General features: G+C 46.4%; 1 protein-coding gene and 1 long non-coding RNA gene across 2 annotated transcripts in view; one reads left to right on the forward strand and one right to left on the reverse strand.

Moving 5' to 3' along the window:
- TENM4 (teneurin transmembrane protein 4) overlaps positions 1–21,129 on the reverse strand; it is a 440,205-nt gene that overhangs the window by 72,696 nt on the left and 346,380 nt on the right. The window contains exon 16 of the mRNA XM_055581442.1: positions 3,949–4,068. Within this exon, the coding sequence (XP_055437417.1) occupies positions 3,949–4,068 (120 nt within the window). The remainder of the gene's footprint in view (positions 1–3,948; positions 4,069–21,129) is intronic.
- Positions 7,510–21,037, forward strand: LOC129652632 (uncharacterized). The gene is made up of 3 exons (XR_008714626.1): positions 7,510–7,644; positions 8,378–8,653; positions 20,254–21,037. It is a non-coding gene; the product is annotated as an uncharacterized LOC129652632 (long non-coding RNA).

Raw genomic sequence — 21,129 nt, forward strand, 5'->3', positions numbered from 1 at the left:
CGGAGTGAGCCTGGCTCCCTCTCCTTACAGCGCCTTAGCCACTAGGCCTTGTTCTTCTGGCTGCAGTGACTTCAAACTAGTCTGCCTCTGCCTTGGACAGTCCTCTAGGACCTGGAAACGTTGATCCTGTCCACCTGCCACCTCCCGGCTCTGATGTCTCCTTGGACAGAGCCCTTCAGCTCTTACTCTGAGGATGCATTTCCAAGGCCTGTCCTCATCTTGCTCTTTTGGATGGAGGGCTTCTGCTAACTCCTGGCCCCCTCAGGATTCCAGTGCCCTCCCCGGGTGCCCTCTGCACCATGTACACGCCTCCTAAGAGCCCACATCACCGTGCACTGAGATCCCACATTCACTCTCAGACCCAGGGACACCGACTGCACTCAGTCTCTCCAAACTTAACCCAGTGTTTCATGGTTATATGAATAGTTGATAGAACGAATGCATGAGTGACACTGTCAACTTCTTCTGAATTGACTGTACACTGAACACCCTAAGTTCTTCCCTCCTTTGGCTATTACTCTCAGTCAATCCAACGTTTACCTGTGCAGCTGGTTTTTGGGACCCTACCCCAGGACCTCATTTTCATCCCAGATAAACACCCCTGGCACGATTAGCCTCATTGCTCCAGTTTGCTCTTCCCTCTTCTAGAAGCTGCAGGGGTTTTGCACTGAACTAGCATCAAATCTTGCTCTTGGTAGATGGTGCCCTTGGATTTGGGTTCCCAAGCTCCAAAGCCTGACTCTTCCGTGTTATGCTAAACCTTTTTATCCGTTTTGCCTGCTCTTCACTGAGCCCCTTCTAGGCTCATGTAACCTCTGTGTAGAGGAAGTTGGGTACCACCATCCTTTGATATTTGATGATAGAGAAAAACCAGGGAAGGTGTTTATTGCCAGCTAAGAGTTTAGGTGTTGGCTTTGTTTGGGGAAAACACCCAGGGAACAAGTTTTCTGTCATAGAAATGACAGCATTTGTACTTTGACAGGACATTTTTTTTTAACACCAAAAGCATTTTGTATTGGGGTGCAGTCGAATAACACTGTTGAGGCAGTTAGTTCCAGGTGAACAGCATGGCGGAACATATTTAACTGTCAAGCAGGACTGTGGCCTGACTTACACGCTCCCTTCACGTGAGGATGAGTGTGTGGAGGGAATGAAGACAAAATGAAAAGACGCTTTCTCAAGGCCATGAGCCGGCTGGGGGTGGCTGCTGCCAAGAGCCAGGCCCGCTCATCTGAAGGGAAACCTTGCTGCGGACACGGCTGTGACTCTGACCTCAAAGGGAAGGCCTGCTTCTCACATGAAGCCCAAACTTAGTGACGGCTGGTCAGAGCACTGCTACTTGGCCCACAAGTGGCTGACATCGCCTGTCTGAGCCTAATCTCCTCATGTGAGATGAAGTTGGTGATCACTGTTACTTGGCAGAGTTATTAATTAGATAGATGAGATAATGGATGAGGAAAGCGCTAGGCTCCTTTCCCTGGGCTTTGTGCTTCAATGACTCTGAGCTGCTTCTCTTGTCTGCTAATTCCTCTAAGTTTTTCTTCATGACTTCTATTTTCCATCTTTCTAATGATCTGTTTGGCTAGCTTCCCTGCTACCGTCTTCTGTTTGTGAAATCTTCTTACGACTTGAGGTCTGGCATTTCAGCATGGTGTGTGTGTGTGTAAGTGTGAGGGTGTGTGTAAGTGTGAGGGTGTGTGTATGTAAGTGTGAGGGTGTGTGTGTAAGTGTGAGGGTGTATGTGTAAGTGTGAGGGGGATGTGGATCTGGGTAAAGGCAAAGGGTCTGCAGAACAAGTGAGGAATACAAAGATGAATTGGACCTGGTCCCTGGACTTGCATACACTATTATCTCCAGGCTGTGTCTGTAGCCTTTCAGTTTCTCCTGGGTGTGAGAGGTAATAGGAAAGGTGAGTCAGGAAAGCACGGGAGGGAAATTGGCAAGATGCTCCCCATTCGCATATAACAAACAGGGCTCTTCAGAGAATAAGTAACACTTAGAGAATAAGTAATGACTTTCCCATGCATTATGTAGTGTCTGAGATGGGACGAAAATGTAAGCCCCATAAATGCACTGGTAAGAACTGTTCTGAAACTCAAGCTCTAGGTTATGGCAGAGTCTGGCCACTCTGGTGTGATTTAGTTGGCTGGTGCAGGAAATATGACTGACACTTACCACCCAGGACGACCATGCTCTCATCAGAGACTGCAGGACAGCACAGCAGGAGGAATCAAAGCCTGGAGGTGCTAAGTGGGCACTGCCCAAGGCCCACCAAACTTAGTGGACTCTGGTGTGTCTTATGGACCCATCCTAACCAAGCACAGTGAGCCGAGGATGGACGATTTGCTATCTCACAAGAACGATGGACAAGCTTTTTTTTTTTTAATTAAAAAAAAAAATGTTTTGGCCATGCTGTGCAGTATACAGGATCTTAGTTCCCTGACCAGGGATTGAACCCCTGCCATCTGCAGTGGAAGCATGGAGTCTTAAGCACTAGACCGCCCGGGAAGATTCCTGGACAAGTTTTATGGCAAAAAAAAAAAAAAAAAAAAAAAGCAGTTGCCATGACTCCTTTTCGATGACTGTTTCACAGCAGGTAATAATGTAGTCAGGCTACCTGTTGCCTACAGTGCTCACATCTGCCATTTCCATAAAGCAGGCAGCCCAGAGGTGGAAGGTGGAAAAAAAACCAGGAGGGAGGAGACTTCTCTGTGCTGTAGCACGAGTCTACACTGAGGTGCTTCTGGGGATCAGTGGCCTGGCCCGGGGAAGACGGCCCCTGGGGACTGGCCGCCAACCTCTTCCATTCACAGGGAGGGGGAGGAGGGGGAGTGGGCCCCCCATGCCGAGCATGCCAGTCCCATCTAAGAGGCACACATGTCTACAAACAGATAAGACTCTACTTCATTATCACCTCGGCCAGGACACGTTCACATCTGAGATTGGATTAAAGAGGCGCTAAAATCAATCAGGCTGGAGCACAATTTCCAACACAGAGTGAAAAGCAACCTTATGGGCCCACACTTAGCCAGATGGACTGCCACCACCTGATTTTATTAAAAATTGAGGGCTTGTCACCACTGACAGCCTAAATATCCCACTTTCTTCCTTTCCCTCCCCTTCTCTCTGAAATAGTCTTATGGCTTGCACTGGAATTATCACCTTCCCAATTTGTAATTTTAATAAATAGCTAATATTTATTGTATATTTACTATGTGTTAGACCCTGAAGATACAGGGTGAACCAGAGTGGGGCAGGGAACTAAAATTTATTAAACACCTAGTATGTGCATGGCATTTTTCTATCAAAGAATCGAATACTTACCATGCCACTGGGTAAGACTGATAATATCAGGGACCACTTAACAGAGTGACTGATCTGATCTGATCTGATCTGAACAGATGAAGAACATGAGGCCAAGAGAGGCTTGGAGATAGGTCCAAGAATACATGGCCAGCAAATGGGGGAGCCAGAGTGATTAGAGAGACTTGACTTCATTCAGGCTGGTAAACTAAGGGTCCTCACAGGGATCTGAAGGTCAGAACTCAGTTATCAATCAGTGGTTTCCATAGACCTAGGTGGTTGCAGATGGAACCATGCAGCAGGAATGCTAAGACTTTAGGAGCTGTCTGGTCTGTAGAAAATGGTCCATGTGACAGTATTTTATATCATAAGCTATGAAACAAGAAAATATATATAAGGTACCTAGTGCTTACTCTGAGAACCAAATAAGAAAAAACTGCTTAATTTAGAGCCAAGATGACTCAGGACAGAGTTAGCTACAAGACCTCACTCACAGCAAGTGAGCTGCAGGGTTGAGCACGTGGATGCAGGTCCTCTGACTCCAGGTCCCATCCTCTCTGCACGATGTCATTCCAGCAGCAGCTATGTTGGCAAGACCACAAGTACAGGGTCTTTACTAGCTCTGGTTGCCAAAAGTCCTCTTACCTGCCATCCTGCCTGCTGATCGTGTATCCAAAGAGAGGGTTATTGACAAAACTGATATTCACACCAACCAGTGGGGTCCCATCTGATGTCATGACTTGACCACGAATGACACATGCATGCCTGTGGGTAGAAGAGAGAGAATAACATGACCTACTTATGATGGTAGAACCCTGGCTAGCAGGTAAGAAGACAGAAGGCAGGTCACTCAGATATATCTTGGCACCCAGGGGCTCATGGTATCCACTCAACATGAGCACTACTTTTTTATTTACTGCCTCAATCTTTTTTAGATTAGTACAAAAGTTAATGTGGCCTCCGACTGTGAATTTTAAATCATTATAACTAGGCTCAAATACATCTTTATTAATCAAAATAGGAACCATTACAATGAACACATTTTTGCTAACGAGAAGTTTGTTTATTCCTGTAGAGTAAAAATCTGTGCTTTGGGATTCGATGAAATATTGGAAAGCATTTTCTGTCTCCTACTGGTTGTGGATGTGTTTTCCCTGCAAAAAGTTGTCAAGATGCCTGAAGAAGTGATAGTTGGTTGGCGACAGATCTGGTGAATATGGTGGATGATGCAAAACTTATGTTCAACTTTTGAAATGATAGTTGTGCGATGTGTGGTCAGGTGTCATCATGGAGAATTGGGTCCTTTTAGTTGATCAGTGCTGGCTGCAGGCATTGCGGTTTTCGGTGCATCTCATCGGTTCACAGAGCATACTTCTCAGATGTAACGGTTTTGTTGGGATTCAGGAAGCTCTAGTGAAGCAGACAGACCAGCAGCAGACCACCAAACAATGACCAGGACCTTTCTTTTTTTGTACAAGTTATGCTTTGGGAAGTGGTTTGAAGCTTCTTCTTGATCTAATCACTGAGCTGGTCATCACTGGTTGTCATATAAAACCCACTTTTCATTGCACTTCACAATCTGATAGAGAGGTGGTTCACTGTTGTTGTGTAGAATAAAAGAAGATGACACTTCAAAACAATGATTTTTTTTTTTTTTTTGATTTGCAGTCAGCTCATGAGGCACCCCCTGATGGAGCTTTTTCACCTTTCCAACTTGCTTCCAATGCTGAATGGCCATAGAATGGTCAATGTTGAGTTCTTTGGCAACTTCTCGCGTAGTTGTAAGAGGATCAGCTTTGATGATGCTCTCAACGGTCATTGTCAACTTCTAATGGCCGACCACTGTGCTCATCTTCAAGGCTCTTGTCTCTTTGCAAAACTTCTTGAACCGCCACTGCCCTGTACATTTGTTAGCAGTTCCTGGGCCAAATTCATGACTGATGTTGTGAGTTGTCTCTGCTGCTTTATGACCCATTTTGAACTCAAATAAAAAAAATTGCTTGAATTTGCTTTTTGTCTAACATCATTTCTACAGTATAAAATAAGTAAAAATGAGCAGAAATTAATAAGTCAGGAGCAAAATAATAAAGTGAGGACTATGCATTAAAATGATGTATAACAAGCCACATTTATTTCAGAATGTATTCTAATATCAAATGGCAAAGTTCAACAATGTAAAACCCCAACTACTTTCACACTAACCTACTAAGTCATCAAACTTTCTCTAAAGAATTATTATTGAGAAAAATTTTCAGATGTCTCACTTACAGGTTATCTTCATGGATACTGTACAGCGCTGTAAGGAGACGAGACTGATCCAAGGGACCCAGACAGTACAGTTGTCTGTGTTGCATGATTGCTCAGTCGTGTCCAACTCTTTGTGACCCCATGGACTGTAGCCTGCCAGACTCCTCTGTCCATGGATTTTTCCAGGTAAGAATACTGGAGTGGGTTACCATTTCCTTCTCCAGGGGATCTTCCAGACCCAGGGATAGAACCTGGGTCTCCCACATTGCAGGCAGATTCTTTTACCACCTGAGTCACCAGCGAAGCCCTACAGTATAGTTACGCATATAAATTTGGAGTCATGTGACTTGGGTTCAAATCCTGGCTTGGTCACAGCTCTTTGATTCTCTGTTCTTCATCCATGTTCAGAGTAACTCCATACAATGGCGTTATGTATGGCATACATACTGGCACAATAGTCTCACTAGAAGCAGACATTGAAGAAAGTGACCAGGATGGAGGGCACTTCCTCTCATCTGGCACAGGAGACGGGAGGAGGGCAAAAGCTGAGGTCCCCTTGGAGCGGGTTCTGGAACCCGGCACCTCTCCCAACACCACCTCCCTACTCTCCTATATTCCAGGCAACAAGCCATCTGCTTTTCCCCAACTTGTCAGGCAAACGTTTAAAGCCTCTGTGTCTGTGCGATGTTCCTCCATCTTCCTCAGATGTCATTATCCTGCAACCCGCTCCGCACTTTCTCATCCTTAAAGACCCAGCTTCAAACAACACCTCTTCCCTGAAGCCTTTCTTGATGCCCCTAATTAGAACTAGTCACAGTCTCTTCCAAAACCTGGCACAAACCCCGTGATGCCCTGCCACAGAGTACACGTTTCTCCTCTCCACTGGATCAACACCTCTTTTAAGGCCACGGTCAAGGTCTACTTTTTTTTTTTTCCTCTCTCTAGAGAACCTGGAAATGCCTAACTAGTACTAGGTGATTGCCTGCATGTGTGCTAAGTCGCTTCCGTCGTGTCTGACTCTTTGTGACCCCATGGACTGTAGCCCACCAGGCTCGGGACTCTCTAGGCCAGAACACTGGCGTGGGTTGCCATGTCCCTCTTCAGGGAGGTGACTGTTTAAACAAACATAAACAGTGAACTGAGTAAATAAGTGGAAGAATCATAGATCATCCAAAATGATGTTTTTAAAATATTTCAGAAACAGTATCTTCTTAGCAGATGATATTTTATAAGGATCCCCAAGTGGAAAACCATTAAAAACAAGATCTCCGGATGAAGTAGGGGTGGGGCCCCCTTTTCTGCTTGGGATGGTCCTGAAGGCAACTCTGTGGAGTCTTACTGTTTGGAGAAGCCAGAGGAAGGCTAGTTTGAAAATCGCTGAGTTAGCGGAAGAGGAGGAAACTCAGTCCACAGACGTCATGGTGCTCCAAGCCACACAGGGAGGTAGGGGCAGAGCCAGCCCTGAAGTCCAGGCCTCAACTCTGGGTCCAACTTTAGACCAGTCTACACACCACTGCCAACGGGTGCATGTGGAGATGCTCACGGGTGTCAAGGTCCTAAGGGATCAGGCTGCTGGGGAGACAGCCCTAGCGGACAAGACAAATCTTAGGCAAAGATATAGGCGCTGATGTCCAGACCACCTTCTCCATTCACCTCAGTTCGGAAGGCTTTTTTCTGACCTGGGGAAGAGCTAGTGATGAGGCCTGTGGGCATTCATTTAAAAAAAAAAAAAAAAGATCTTAAACTCTGCCTCTGCTTTATTAGGTACCTACACCTCTAGCTTCCTAGAGTGATAAACTTTTCTCTGTTTGATGAGAAAAGCAATTAACACCAGGCTTGTAAGCAGCTGGGCTCGCCGGTGTGAGCTTGTCCTTTCTGAAGGCAGGGATGACTACCCACAATGCACTGAGAGCCCCCGCCCCACCCGGCCCACTCCCCTCCCCCCAGCACACACAATCTGGTTAATGTTAATTCAGTCAGTGGTTTCCTTCCGAGGCCCTTGGTCTAAATGCAATTACATGGCAAGCAAGTTAAGCAGGTGAGGCTCAGCAAAGACTCTTCGTTCCTGTTCTGAAGGTCTCCCAATATATTTAGGTAAAATTATCTCTCTGCTAATGGGAAAGATTTATTCCATCAATTGTATTCAGCCAGTACTGAGAGATGCTTTCTCTAATGGAGGAAAATTGGATTTCTTATTTGCTGGAACTCTGTCCTTCTAGAGAATTACTAACAGATCGCATCTCCTGGTGCTGGCTCCTCTCCCGCCTCCCCCTGACATATGTGACTTCTGAGTCTGTCTGGACGATAACCAGCCCTCTGGGGATGGTTTCCTTTGGGGGGCTGCCCCGGCTGCTGCCCCTCATCCACAGGCAGGCCGGCTGCCTCTGATTTATCTCCCTTCAGGGATTTCCTGATAATTGGGCAACATTAAATCAGCACCATTTGGCCATCACGTCACGTCCACCTCGGCAAGCCCAAGCAGATGTAATTTTAGCCTGGGCTCCTGTGGATTGCCTTGGATTCTGGAGAAGATTAAGTGGACTCCCTGTACCCCAGTGGGCCACAGAGGCCTCCTGCCAAAACAGGCATTTGGCTCAGAAATTGAGTCCTGGAGAAAAACACTTCCATCCTCCTTCCATTTGACCATGACTTTCAGTTGTCAAGAAAAACCCAGTTCAACACACAGTCTTCTGTGGAACAACAGAGGTTGGGGGAGTCTGCTCCAGGGATGGTTCTTGGAAATGTGTCTCCTGCCACATGTTTTTGTTTAGGGAGGTCTGAAGAGATGTGGGTGTTGGGCTCCCAAACGCTTTCCTTCTTCATCCAGGTATTTATCGGATACCACCAGTGGGGCAGTGGCGAATGTTTAACAACTGGCTTTCCAAAGAACAGTGACTTTAACTTGCAGCATTTGCCTATTTCTGTGGTGTAAAGACTTCCACCATGGCCGATTCCATACTACCGATGTCACCATATCCAGAGTTGGGAAGAGATGGCCAACAAGATACCATGAGATAGCAGTATTTCCATCATAGAGACACAGGAGACCTAAATAAACTCTAGAACAAAGGTGATGAGAAAACAGCGAAATAACTAGGAAGTGGTAAGTTTTGATTATTTATTACCTTTGCTTTTAATATAATTTGTGATGTTATGTAGTTTTTTTAAAATAATTATTGTGCTTAAGAACTAGCTTGCAGAATTCCTGAACACTTAATAAACAGTCCCTGTGAACTGGTATGAGCTGGCTTCGTCCACCACTGGAAGACTGACCCTCATACTAAGGATCAGTGCATCTCAGAAATAGGTGCTGCTTTGACTGTGAAATTCTGTAATGGAAGATCGCCTTGGTGAGACATCACTAATGCAGGGTGCAAATCGGTGACACCAACCTGGCTTCTTGGCTGGCTTATCTGATCCTCTTACCATCAGTCCTAGAGCTGACGTGTTTTGCTTTTCTGTGGTCACTGTCTGGGCAGAATGGGGTTATTTTCTACTCATTCTTGGGGTCCCATCTAAGCTGTCATCACTTCAGTGAGGCTGTTGCCAGCTCTTCCTGGCACAATTAATAACCCCTCTGCTAGGCTGCTCTAAACCTTCCAAGTATGTCTCCACGATGTGGCTGTCATCCAGTGATACTATTCATATTTGCACAGCTATCCCACATGCTTCCATCTCCGAGGGCTGGGTAAGCATGAAATATTCTCCCTGAGTGCTTATTAGGTGAGAAATGATCAAGTAACTCAAGTTCAGAGAGAGTAGACTTGCTCAAGGTCATATAACAAAGAGCTCAGCGGGCTCAAAGCTAGGTCTCCTAATACTTCCAGGTCCTTCTTCTTACTACTGTGTTATTCACCTGTGCTCACTGAAATTCACATAATTTAGAACACGAGGCATCTACTCAAAGCTAGGCACTGTGTTAGGTGCTGGGGTTATAGGAATACATGGATTACAGTCCCCAGTTGCTGGCTGGAGCTCAGCAAGGCCAATTTGAAACGTCTGAGTATAGTTGTCTGACACCAGTGAGTCAACACATGGGTTTGGCATATGTCAGGCAGCTGGGATACAAAACAAGCAATTAGGCTGGGTGAACTCTGCCAGAAAGGCGTGCTTGTGCCAGGCCAAGGGTGGGGGGGGGTGTCAAACACTCTGGCATTGGCCCAACCATACACTCTGGGCCTGATTGAGGTGCCCTGGCTGATGCCAGCGACAGGGAAGATCTGCCTGACTGCTTCCCGGGGACAGTGGCCAGGTTTGGATCATGAGAGGAAAGTGTTGGAGAGACACCACCACTGTGAAATAGAACCAAGCAAATACAAAACTCATCTGAGCTGCCCATCAGGGAGAAGTGGAGGGCTGTAGTGAAAGAGCCCTGGGCAGGGGGTCAGATCTCAGCTCTGACTCTGGCATGACCCTGGAGTGCACCTGGTCTCTCTGGACCTCCATTCTCTCATCTGTTCATGCAGGCTGAAGTTTTTCTCAGCCGGATGTAAAGTGGGACGTATGATGGCTTTAATCTGGTGCTACTCAATCCAGCTCAAGCAGCCCTACTACACATGGCTTCAGAATCCTAATGGAGCTCATACAATGCCTATATTTATTTTTAAAATTTTCCCCCTACATGGAACCTTCCACCCATTCTCTTCACCTGAAAACCACCTGCTCATCCTCAGACCCCACCTGGAGTGGTACCCCAGCACTCACATCCCTGGGCTGTCTCTGCTAAGACTCTGAGTTTTGTCAGGCTATCGGGCAACCTTGTGATCTCCCAGCAGATCACGAGCTCCTTGGAGACAGGGACCACAGTGTCCTCACTGTTGGATTGCCAGCACCAAGCATGGGTGATGCTCATTTCTGAGTGGGCAAAAGAAAGCCTCTGCCAACACAGGGGTTTGCCCTGGAATTTGAATGCATGGAGCAGAGTAAGCTCTTGATAAATTATTTACTGAATGAATAAAGAACTGATGTGTTTCTGTAACTGAAGGTGAGGGAGATACCAAAGAACTCTAAGCTACGTGACCTTGACAGCGATATGGCTAGGGCACAGAGGGCTGCCGAAGCTGGGCTTCCAAGGTGGTCACAAGTTAGCTGCGTCCCAAGGCTTGGTTCCCTCCCTGAGAGGATCCGCCCACCTCTGCCTGCAGCCCTACTACTCTTCTGTACACTTAAAATTTTGCAAAATTAAAAAAAAATGCTGGAAGTTCAGTTAGATTTCTTATTCAATGTGTATTATACAAGAAGACAAACAAAAGCAAAGGAAGAAAAACTGCAGCTTGATTTTTTGTTGTTGTTGCTGTTATTAAATGGAAACAGCTAATGAAGTTGGTATTCAGGAAAGTGGAATCATCATTTGGGATCTATCAAGGTGCAAAGACAACTCTGGCCTTTTCTCCGCTGTGGAGCGTTTGCTACTGTCTGCCACTGCTGGTTATGCAAATCACTCCTCTGCATTACCTACTTTAAACAGATTTATATGCTTGACTTGTACCAACCCTTTAAACTGTTTTCTCCTAACTCATGCTGACTGATGGGGGAATCTTCCCAGCACCTACTACACTTCATCTACCCTCTTGTAAGAACCTTGAAAAAAAAAGTGTGATAGTTGTTCAGTCATGTCTGACTCTTTTGCAACCCCATGGACTGTAGGCTCATCTGTCCATGGGGATTCTCCAGGCAAGAATACTGGACTGACTGCCATGCCCTCCCCTCCAGGAGATCTTCCCAACCTGAGAATTGAATCTGGATCTCCTGCATTGCAGGTGGATTCTTTACTGTCTGAGCCACCAGGGAAGTCCTGTATGAACCTTATGTGGGCCCAGATGAGAAGCCCCACCTCACAGCTTATCATATGACCTCCATCAAGGGGGTTCCCAGTCAAAGCCTGACCCTGTCCACCTGGTAGCCTCTGAGACTTCTTTCCAGACTGGCTACATGGGCTGGTCTGCAGTTTTCTCTTCTGATCTTTCCATCTTGGGGCTCTGCCTCCGTTTCTTCAACCAGCTTTTCTAGCCTGATATCTTCCACCTAGTCATGTGAGAAGAAACCATGCTGATCATCTCCTTTGCACTTCTTATTGCAGAAGTGAGGAAATAAAGTCTAGGCAGGGGATGGACTTGCCCATTCTCGCAAGAGTGGCTGAAGAGCCAGGATTCAAATTCAAGACTTCATTTATGGGATTTCTCTGGTGGTCCAGTAATTAGGACTCTGTGCTTCCAATGCAGGGTGTGTGGGTTCAATCCCTGGTTGGGGAACTAAGATTCCACATGTCATGTGGTACGGCCAAAAAATAAAAAGTACATTAAAGAAAATATTTCATTTACTATCCATGAGGACTCAGGAAAGTTACTTCAACTCTTAGGCTACTTACCATCTGACACAGATACACAACTAAAAACTGAGAATCTCAATTTGTTTTAGCTGCCTAAAAAATCAGAGTTAACGTCATCAGAGCAGGGCTCTGAAAGCCCTTTTTGATCACACACCTTTTCTGTAAACATTTAGTGCAGGCTCCATGGATGCATTTATATTTATTAATAAGTTGTACACACGTGCTACCATCATTAGCTAATACTGGAAAGCATAATATATGCTTGGTACAAGATTTAATGCACAAAAATGAATATTTCAACTAGTCTTGACGATTCTGAATCTTTTGCTTCCCTTTTTTAGATCTAATGAGAATGATCATTCCTGTTTTTAATGATCCTTCATAGTGGAGTTGAGGCAGACTTTGTACCAGGAGTAGCAATATCAGCTCTGCCATCTGTCAGCTGGTATTAGGTTGGTGCAAGAGTAATAGTGGTTTTGGACTGTGCATTTTCAACCATTATAACTAGGTTCAAAAGTGAAAGTGAAAGTGAAGTCGCTCAGTCGTGTCCAACTCTTTGCAACCCCACAAACTGTATCCCACCAGGCTCCTCTGTCCACGGGGATTCTCCAGGCAAGAATACTGGAGTGGGTTGCCATTTCCTTCTTTAAGGGATCTTCCTGACCCAGGGATTGAACCTGGGTCTCCTACACTGCAGGCAGACTCTTTACCTGGGAAGCAAAAGCACTAGGCTCAAACACATTTTTATTAATCAAAATAGGAACCATTACAATCAATACATTTTTGCCAATGAGAAATAAATTTGCTTAGTTCTGTAGTATAAAAATCTGTGCTTCGGGATTCGATGAACTCTTGGAAAGGATTTTCTACGTCCTGCTGGTTATGGAAGCATTTTCCCTGCAAAAAGTTGTCGAGATGCTTGAATAAGTGGTAATCAGTTGGTGAGAGGTAACCTGAATATGGGATATGAGGCAAAACTTTGTAGCCCAATTCATACAACTTTTGAAGCATTGGTTGTGTGACATGCAGCTGGGCATTGTTGTGGGGAAGAATTTGGCCCATTCTTTTGACCAATACTGGCTGCAAGAATTGCAGTTTTTGGTGTATCTCATCAAGTATGCTGAGCATACTTCTCGGATGTAATGGTTTCACCAGAGTCCACAAAGCTGTAGTATATCAGACTGACAGCAGATCACCAAATAGTGACTATGACCCGTGTTCTGGTGCAACTTTGGCTTTGGCAAGTGCTTTGGAGCTTCTTCTTGGTCCAACCACTATGATGAACCACTAATGATCACTGGTTATCATATAAAATCTACTTTTCATCGCATGTCACAATCCAATCAAGAAATGGTCTGCTGTTTAGTAGAATAAGAGGACACTTGAAAACAATTTTTTTGCTTTGTGGTCAGCTCATGAGGCACTCACTCACTGAGCTTTTTCACCTTTCCAATTTGCTTCAAATGCTGCATGGCTATAGAATGGTTGATGTTGAGATCCTGGACAACTTCTCACGTAGGGGTAAGAGGATTGGCCTCGATCACTGCTCTCAGTTGGTCACGGTCAGCTTCCGATGGCCGGCTACTATGCTACTCATCTTCAAGGCTCTCGTCTCGTTTGTAAAACTTCTTGAACCACCACTGCACTGTAAGTTCATTAGCAATTCCTGGGCCAAATGTGCTGCTGATGTTGGGGGTTGTCTTTGCTGCCTGATGACCCATTTTGAACTCAAATAAGAAAACTGCTTGAATTTGCCTTTTGTCTAACATCATTTCTATAGTCTAAAATACATATAAAATAAACAGCAAGCAATAATTCATTAGCAAAAAACATAAAGCTAAGAAATGTACATTAAAATGATGTATAACATAACCACATTAAAGAATGTATTCCAATATCAAATAGCAAAGTTCAACAATGTAAAACCAGCAATTACTTCTGCACCAACCTAATATTTGCACTTAGCATCTTACTTTGCAAAATTCTTTTATGTCACTGAACCCCATTTTTTATGTAAGTTTGGTTTTACAGACACACACACACACCCACACACACCCACATATACACAAACACAATCATGGTATAATTTTGTTGTTGTTTGGTGCTCAGTTCAGTTCAGTTCAATCGCTCAGTCGTGTCCGACTCTTTGCGACCCCATGAATCGCAGCATGCCAGGCCTCCCTGTCCATCACTAACTCCCGGAGTTCACTCAGACTCACATCCATTGAGTCAGTGATGCCATCCAGCCATCTCATCCTCTGTCACCCCCTTCTCCTCCTGCCCCCAATCCCTCCCAGCATCAGAGTCTTTTCCAATGAGTCAACTCTTTGCATGAGGTGGCCAAAGTACTGGAGTTTCAGCTTCAGCATCATTCCCTCCAAAGAAATCCCAGGGCTGATCTCCTTCAGAATGGACTGGTTGGATCTCCTTGCAGTCCAAGGGACTCTCAAGAGTCTTCTCCAACACCACAGTTCAAAAGCATCAATTCTTTGGTGCTCAGCTTTCTTCACAGTCCAAGTCTCACATCCATACATGACCACTGGAAAAACCATAGCCTTGACTAGATGGACCTTTGTTGGCAAAGTAATGTCTTTGCTTTTCAATATGCTATCTAGGTTGGTCATAACTTTTCTTCCAAGGAGTAAGCGTCTTTTAATTTCATGGCTGCAGTCACCATCTGCAGTGATTTTAGAGCCCCCCAACATAAAGTCTGACACTGTTTCCACTGTTTCCCCATCTATTTGCCATGAAGTGATGGGACCAGATGCCATGATCTTCGTTTTCTGAATGTTGAGCTTTAAGCCAACTTTTTCACTCTCCACTTTCACTTTCATCAAGAGGCTTTTTAGTTCTTCTTCACTTTATGCCATAAGGGTGGTGTTATCTGTCATGTCCAAATCTTTGTGACCCCATGGACTGCAGCATGCCAGGCTTCCCTGTCCATCACCATCTCTCAGAGCTTGCTCAAACTCACGTCCATTGAGTCAGTGATGCCATCCAACCATCTCATCCTCTGTCATCCCCTTCTCCTCCTGCCCTCAATCTTTCCCAGCATCATGGTCTTTTCAAATGAGTCAGCTCTTCGCATCAGGTGGCCAAAGCACTGGAGCTTCAGCGTCAGTCCTTCCAATGAATATTCAGGGTTGATTTCCTTTAGAATTCACTGGTTTGATCTCTTTGCAGTCCAAGGGACTCTCAAGAAGAAAGTTCTCTCGAAGACAATTCAAAAGCATCAATTCTTTGGTGCTCAGCCTTCTTTATGGTCCAACTCTCACATCCATACACGACAACTGGCATAACCATAGCTTTGACTATATGGTAAAGCTCTATTATTTGTAAGAATAAACCAGTAAAGCTCTGTGAAGAGTTGATCCTCACCTGCCTCAGAAAACCTTGTGTGCTGGTTCAGACATAACCAACTAACACTGGTAGCAAGCAAATCAGAGAAAACCGAGTGTTCCATCCAAGGAGACATTTATTCTTACTTTTAAAGGTAAGTAAACGTGGACAGATGTTCTAATATTTTCTTCTGTACTTCATGGGCCACATTGGGTAGCCACCCTGGGACCACTGTATAGCACTCGAGTTACAACGGTATGTGTCTTTGCTTTCTTTGTATGAAATAAGCTCTAATATTCTGTATATTACTGTATGCAATAACTGTGGGTCCTTCCTGGTGGTCCAGTGGTTAAGAGCCCGCCTGCCAATGCAGTGGACATGGGTTCAATCCCTGGTCTGGCAAGATCCCACTTGCTGCTGGGCCACTAGGCCCATGCAACACAATTACTGAAGCCCACGTGCCTAGATACTGTGCTCCTCAACAAGGCGCCCCTGTGATGAGAAGCCCTCTCACTGCAACAAAGACAGCCCCCGCTAGCTGCAACTAGAGAAAGCCTGTGCGCAGCAATGAAGACCCAGTGCAGCGAAAAATAAATCGCTTTTTTTAAACAGCTAACTTATAGCTGTGTTTCATTCTTTAATACTTTTTTCAATGCTCTTCCTGGGTTTACTATGTATGTCTTTCAATTAACTTGGTAGGCCCAAACCAACAGAACTTGATTTGATAAAATCTACATTCTGATAGCACATCCAATGCTGCTGCCATGTTAAATTACTTCTCATACCCTTGTCTGGGCAAGCACTTCCCTGCCTCCCTGACTTTGTCTACATTGGTTCCTTTGCCTCAGATGATTTCTCCACTTTCGTGCTAATCTGTCCTTTAAGGCCTACCTCTCAAGAAAGCTCTTCTTGACTTTCCAGGACAAAGAACCCACTCCCTCCTTTTGTGAAGAAAGCACAATGTACTTATCCCACTGAAGTGTATTCATCTGTTCAAATACCTTATCTTCTCTAGATTGTGAGTTCTTTGTGGGGAATAACTATGTCCTTTTCATCTCTATAACTCCGTGCTTAGTGCAGAAGTAGCTCTATTAGTGTGCATTCATTAAGTGTTAAGTAAAAAGATAAATGGAGATCATGTTAATGGATGAAAAAATGGAAATGAAATATGAATAATATCAAAATATGAGAAATATGAATATAACTATTCCACATAGCCCAAAGTGAAAAATATATATGTGGGTTGTTTTTCTTGTTGTTTAGTTGCCAAGTCATGTTTGACTCTTTTGTGACCCCATGGACTGGAGCTCTCCAGGCTCCTCTGTCCATGGGATTTCCCAGGCAAGAATACTGGAGAAGGCTGCCATTTCCTTCCCCAGTGGATGGGTTGGGGGAAGAGAAACATAGACAAAAGGCCAGGTAAACGAGAATAGGGTTCAGTTGCTGGAAATTTAACTGAGCAGCTACTTTGTGCTATACACGGTTCTGGGTGACAGGGAAGATGCTTACGCATCCATTTCCTTTCCTGTGGACGCTACAGCACCGCAGTGCCAGTGGTTTCTGGCTCATTTCCCACTGCATTCTAACAGTTAGGTTACTAACAGCAAATGAGACAAAATCCCTTTGCATGAGGAGCTCACCTTCTGGAATGAATACAATTTGACTTTATGAACAATCCTTGTATCTAGAAGTAAATCTAGCATGGGGTTTAAAAAAAAAAGGGAGCTGCCCACCAGGTCATTCTAGTACGACAGACAGACACACCACAGCCAGCATCGGCGCCAGGCCCTGCCCAATACCCTGACTCTGTTCTTTCACTTGGACTTGGGCTCAGTTCAGACTCCACCAGAGGCTCCCAGATCACTTGCTGGGTATGTGGGTTGAATGTGATAGGGACGTACTCCAGTTCATGACAGAACACGTTTTTCCTCTTGGACTTTGAGTATGTCTGGGGAGAGGAAAGAAGAAATCCACAGACTTCTTCAGATGAGTTGGAATTTAACTCTGAATGAGAAGAGTCCTTTGGGTGAATGGGCCCAAGCCCCTCATTTACAGGTGAGGGACACAATCCCTAGAGATGGGCACAGCTCCCCCTTCATCACGCACTGAGGCTGGGGCATGGGCAGGTCTGCTGTGATGTTCTGAGCCCACCTGAGGGCATCCAATGACAAGATGGCCCTGCAACCACGCGTGTCTTCTGGGCCTTTAGACCTGCCTCCTGCAGAGCCCAGAAGACATGGTCCTGTGATCTCCTAACTTTCTGTGGCTGATGAGCTACTTCAGACACTCAGGGAGTGTGCACTCCCAGGCCACAGATCTGATCACTCAAGCCTGGGGGTAACCTGGCTGTTGAAAGCTGATACTTTGGGCTGCGTCACCCTTCACAGGAATCCTCTGGAACAGTTCCTGCTGGCCCACAAAGGTGCTCACAAGAACAGAGCCCTTGACTGTTTGTGACACTGTACTTCCAGAGAAGTGAGTCCTGGTTGTGGCAGAGGATGGGCAGGATGGAGAGAGACCGGCCAGTGGAGATCACTTTGGAGGAGCAAGGCTCCTGATGCTGGGTGACAGGGCTGGTCGGGCAAGGGGACATGACTCAGAGACACCGGCCACGTGCCCCTGGGGTCAGGGAAGGTAAGAGCGTGTCCAGAGAGCCTGTTCTCTGGGCCATGCAGCCGGAAGCCTACCTCTAAGAGGATTCCTCAGGAGATAGGTGTTGCTAGAAAAGCTCGAGGTAGCTCTGCCTTGAGTCTCAGTGAACAAGGTCGTTTCATGACTGCGTGTCCTGTATTCCTGTCTTCCAGGACAGGCCTTGCTTCCCCTGCAAAAGGGAGACTTTGCTACTTTACCTACGACGGACTGGACATTAGATCTATTTCCTGGGGTAGGACGGGGGCTGGGCAGAGACACGGGAAGGGGCTGCAGAAATCAGCTCAGCCAGACCTAAGGTGCAGAACCACACACAGGCGGCATTCCAGGGAAACGGTCCTTCCAGGGGCGGGGCAGAAGACCAACGGGGCACAGGCTGTGGTGAGGGGCTCCCAGGGCCAGCTGGATGTGAGTGCCCTGTGCACCAGGGAACAAGGACCAGGTTCCGACACAGAGCAAGGGAGGAGCTCCAGACCCAGACACGGCAGGGGTGGGAGCCAGCCCAGGGGAAGCAAGACTCGAGGTGTCAGGGGTGGGAGGGTTGGGGGCTGAGCAGGGCTGCCAGGCTGCTTACATAGGAAACTTAGGGGTAGGAAACGAGGTTGGGATTCTGGGACAAGACGGAAACCCCTTGGGGAGAGCTGGCATATAAAGGGTCAGGCAGAGGAACAGTAGAAGGACTTGAGGCTGGGCACCTAGGCTTGTTGCAGGTCAGTCTCCTCAGCTTGGGGTTGGTTCTAGACGCTGCAGGGTAGACCCGCAGCGGGGAGTCACAGGACCCGCAGGGGTGGGGGCAGGATGAGGAGGAGGAGGAGGAGGCGGGGGAGGTGGGCAGGCAGAGCTCCTTCCTCTGCGAGAACACGGCCCACAGGTGTTGGGTTGGCCAGAACGTTCATTCAGGCTTTTCCTAGAATCTCACAGAACCAACCCCGTAACATCTCATCACAGCCCCACACGTGGCGCTTACTAAGAGCCAGCTCTCCTCGCCCCCAGGACTGCACTGGAGAGCTGACCAGATTCACTGCAGAGGCATCTGTTAAGTCCTGACCCTGTATTCTCCAGGGAGGAAAATATCAGTAATGTGATACATGTCCCGCCAATATTTTAACTTCTCTGTGCTTGAAGCTTATAGTCTTGGATGAAAATGCAGATAGTCCCTGGTAAAGAACCTGCCTGTCAATGTAGGAAACGTTAAGAGATGTGGGTTCAATCCCTGGGTCGGGAAGATCCCCTGGAGGAGGGCATGGCAACCCACTCCAGTATTCTTGCCCGGAGAATCCCATGGACAGAGGAGCCTGGTGGACTACAGTCCATGGGGTTGCAAAGAGTTGGACATGACTGAAGCGATTTAGCATGCATACATGCCCTGACTTAACAGACACAGGAATTATTGCCTGAGAACCTCACTGAGGACTCTAGGTTCACCAGGACTCAGGCTCTGCTACTACCTCACTGAGCCAAGAGTTTCCTCTGGCCTCAAATGTTCCTTTTCTACCACAAAGGACTGCTGATCTCAAGGGTCCCTTCACCTCTGCCTGCTGCAATGCTCAGACCCGTGCATCAGTTATATAACCACATCAGCATTTCAGGCTAAGATTTTCATTTCCCTCCCAGTTCTCACAGTGACACTGAAACCTATATGAATACAAAAGTCCTTGCCAATGTTCACATCAGCTGTATCTATGCTAACGCTTGCTCTAAGTGATAATGGCAATGAGCACTCATCCAATGCTTACTTGCTCTGACACATAAGTGTTTTATATCTCCTTTAATCCTCAGACATCCCCATGAGGTACCAATTATTGTCCTCATGTGATAGATGAGGAAAGTGAGGTCACGCAGCTGGCAAGGGGTGGGGCTCACAATCAAGCCCCACTGCCTGCCTCTGAGGCCACACTCAGGAGCACGGAGAGCTGCTGCACAGTAGCCTCTGGCTGTGCTGCATGGGAGCAGAGAGAAAGGGCCAGCTGGGATTGCAGAGTTGCAGCGGCCCCACCTTGTATACACTTCCCGTCTGAAGATGTGGAGGTGGGAATATGCAAGACGTAGCAGAGGAGAGCAAAGGCTTGGTATGTGGGCTCCAGAGCTACTTGCCTTGGCTTCAAAGGCTGGCTCGGCCACTTATAAGCTGTCTGTCCTGAGCCAGGCTACTCACCTTCTCTGTGCCTCAGTTTCCTATCTGGAAAAGATGAATTCCCTAAGTCACATGATTTCAGGGGAGATGTAAAGATGTTTCCACTGACAAACCTCACCAAGCATTTCAAACAATGCCTGACACATAGAACATCCTTGGTAAATATTCGGTGCTATGACTGAATGTGTGCTGTGCACCAGCTACAGGGCTTCCTGGGAATTTTCTCTCATTTACTCTTCCGCACAACCTGCAGGGTGAGAATGAGTAACCCCACGTTCCAGATGAGGACGCTGAGCCTCGCACACCCGCGGTGGCTTGCTCTCACTTGCCCAAGGACTTGAACATACGGCCTCTCCCTCTAAACCCCGCGTGGCTCCTGCTTCGGCGCAGCATCATCGGCTAATGCTTCCTGTGATGGACAGCTAGGAAAACGCTCAGGCTACAAAGCAAACAGATCGTAATTCGGTTTTGGAATCAATAAAGGGATGATCAAGTGGCAGAGGAAGAGTTGTTAGCTGCTTATCAGGATGATGTGAGAAGTTGCTGCCTGCATCCTGAATTAAATTCACCTAGTTGCTTTATCATCATAAACACTCATTTCAATGTGGGGAGGGATTTGTTTTTTTTTTTTTTTTAAACCCAACATGAATAATATATAATGGCTGACATTTTGGAGGAAGCAGGATCTTTACCTTCTTCCATCTGCCATCAGGGTAATTTATCATTGTCTTTCTCCCTGCCCCCCACCCCCCCACCCCCCACCTTTTAAACTGATGGGGTAGCCTGTCAGCTCAGCTTGTTCTGAAAAGGCAGGAGTATAATTCAATAATAAATTCACTCAGAGGCCAGCTGTCAGGAAGCTGGTGTTTATTTGAACTCCATTAGATGATCTCTACTGCTCAGACTCTCTGAGGGCTATCTGAGGGACGTCTGAGGCCTGGGGCGGGGGAAGGGGGAGGAGTGGCCTGCAAATGCATTTCTGGACCGGCTCTGTCACTGACACTTGTGTATGGCTTTAGATCTGCAGAGGGCTGACAAAAAATTGCATCGCATGCATGATCTTTCCTTCCTTCTTTCCATTATTTTTTCCTCTTCTAACCTCTTACTTCCAGACTTTGTGGCAACTTTG

This window comes from Bubalus kerabau, chromosome 5 (genome assembly GCF_029407905.1).
Source record: "Bubalus kerabau isolate K-KA32 ecotype Philippines breed swamp buffalo chromosome 5, PCC_UOA_SB_1v2, whole genome shotgun sequence".
NCBI classification, from domain to species: Eukaryota; Metazoa; Chordata; class Mammalia; order Artiodactyla; family Bovidae; genus Bubalus; species Bubalus kerabau.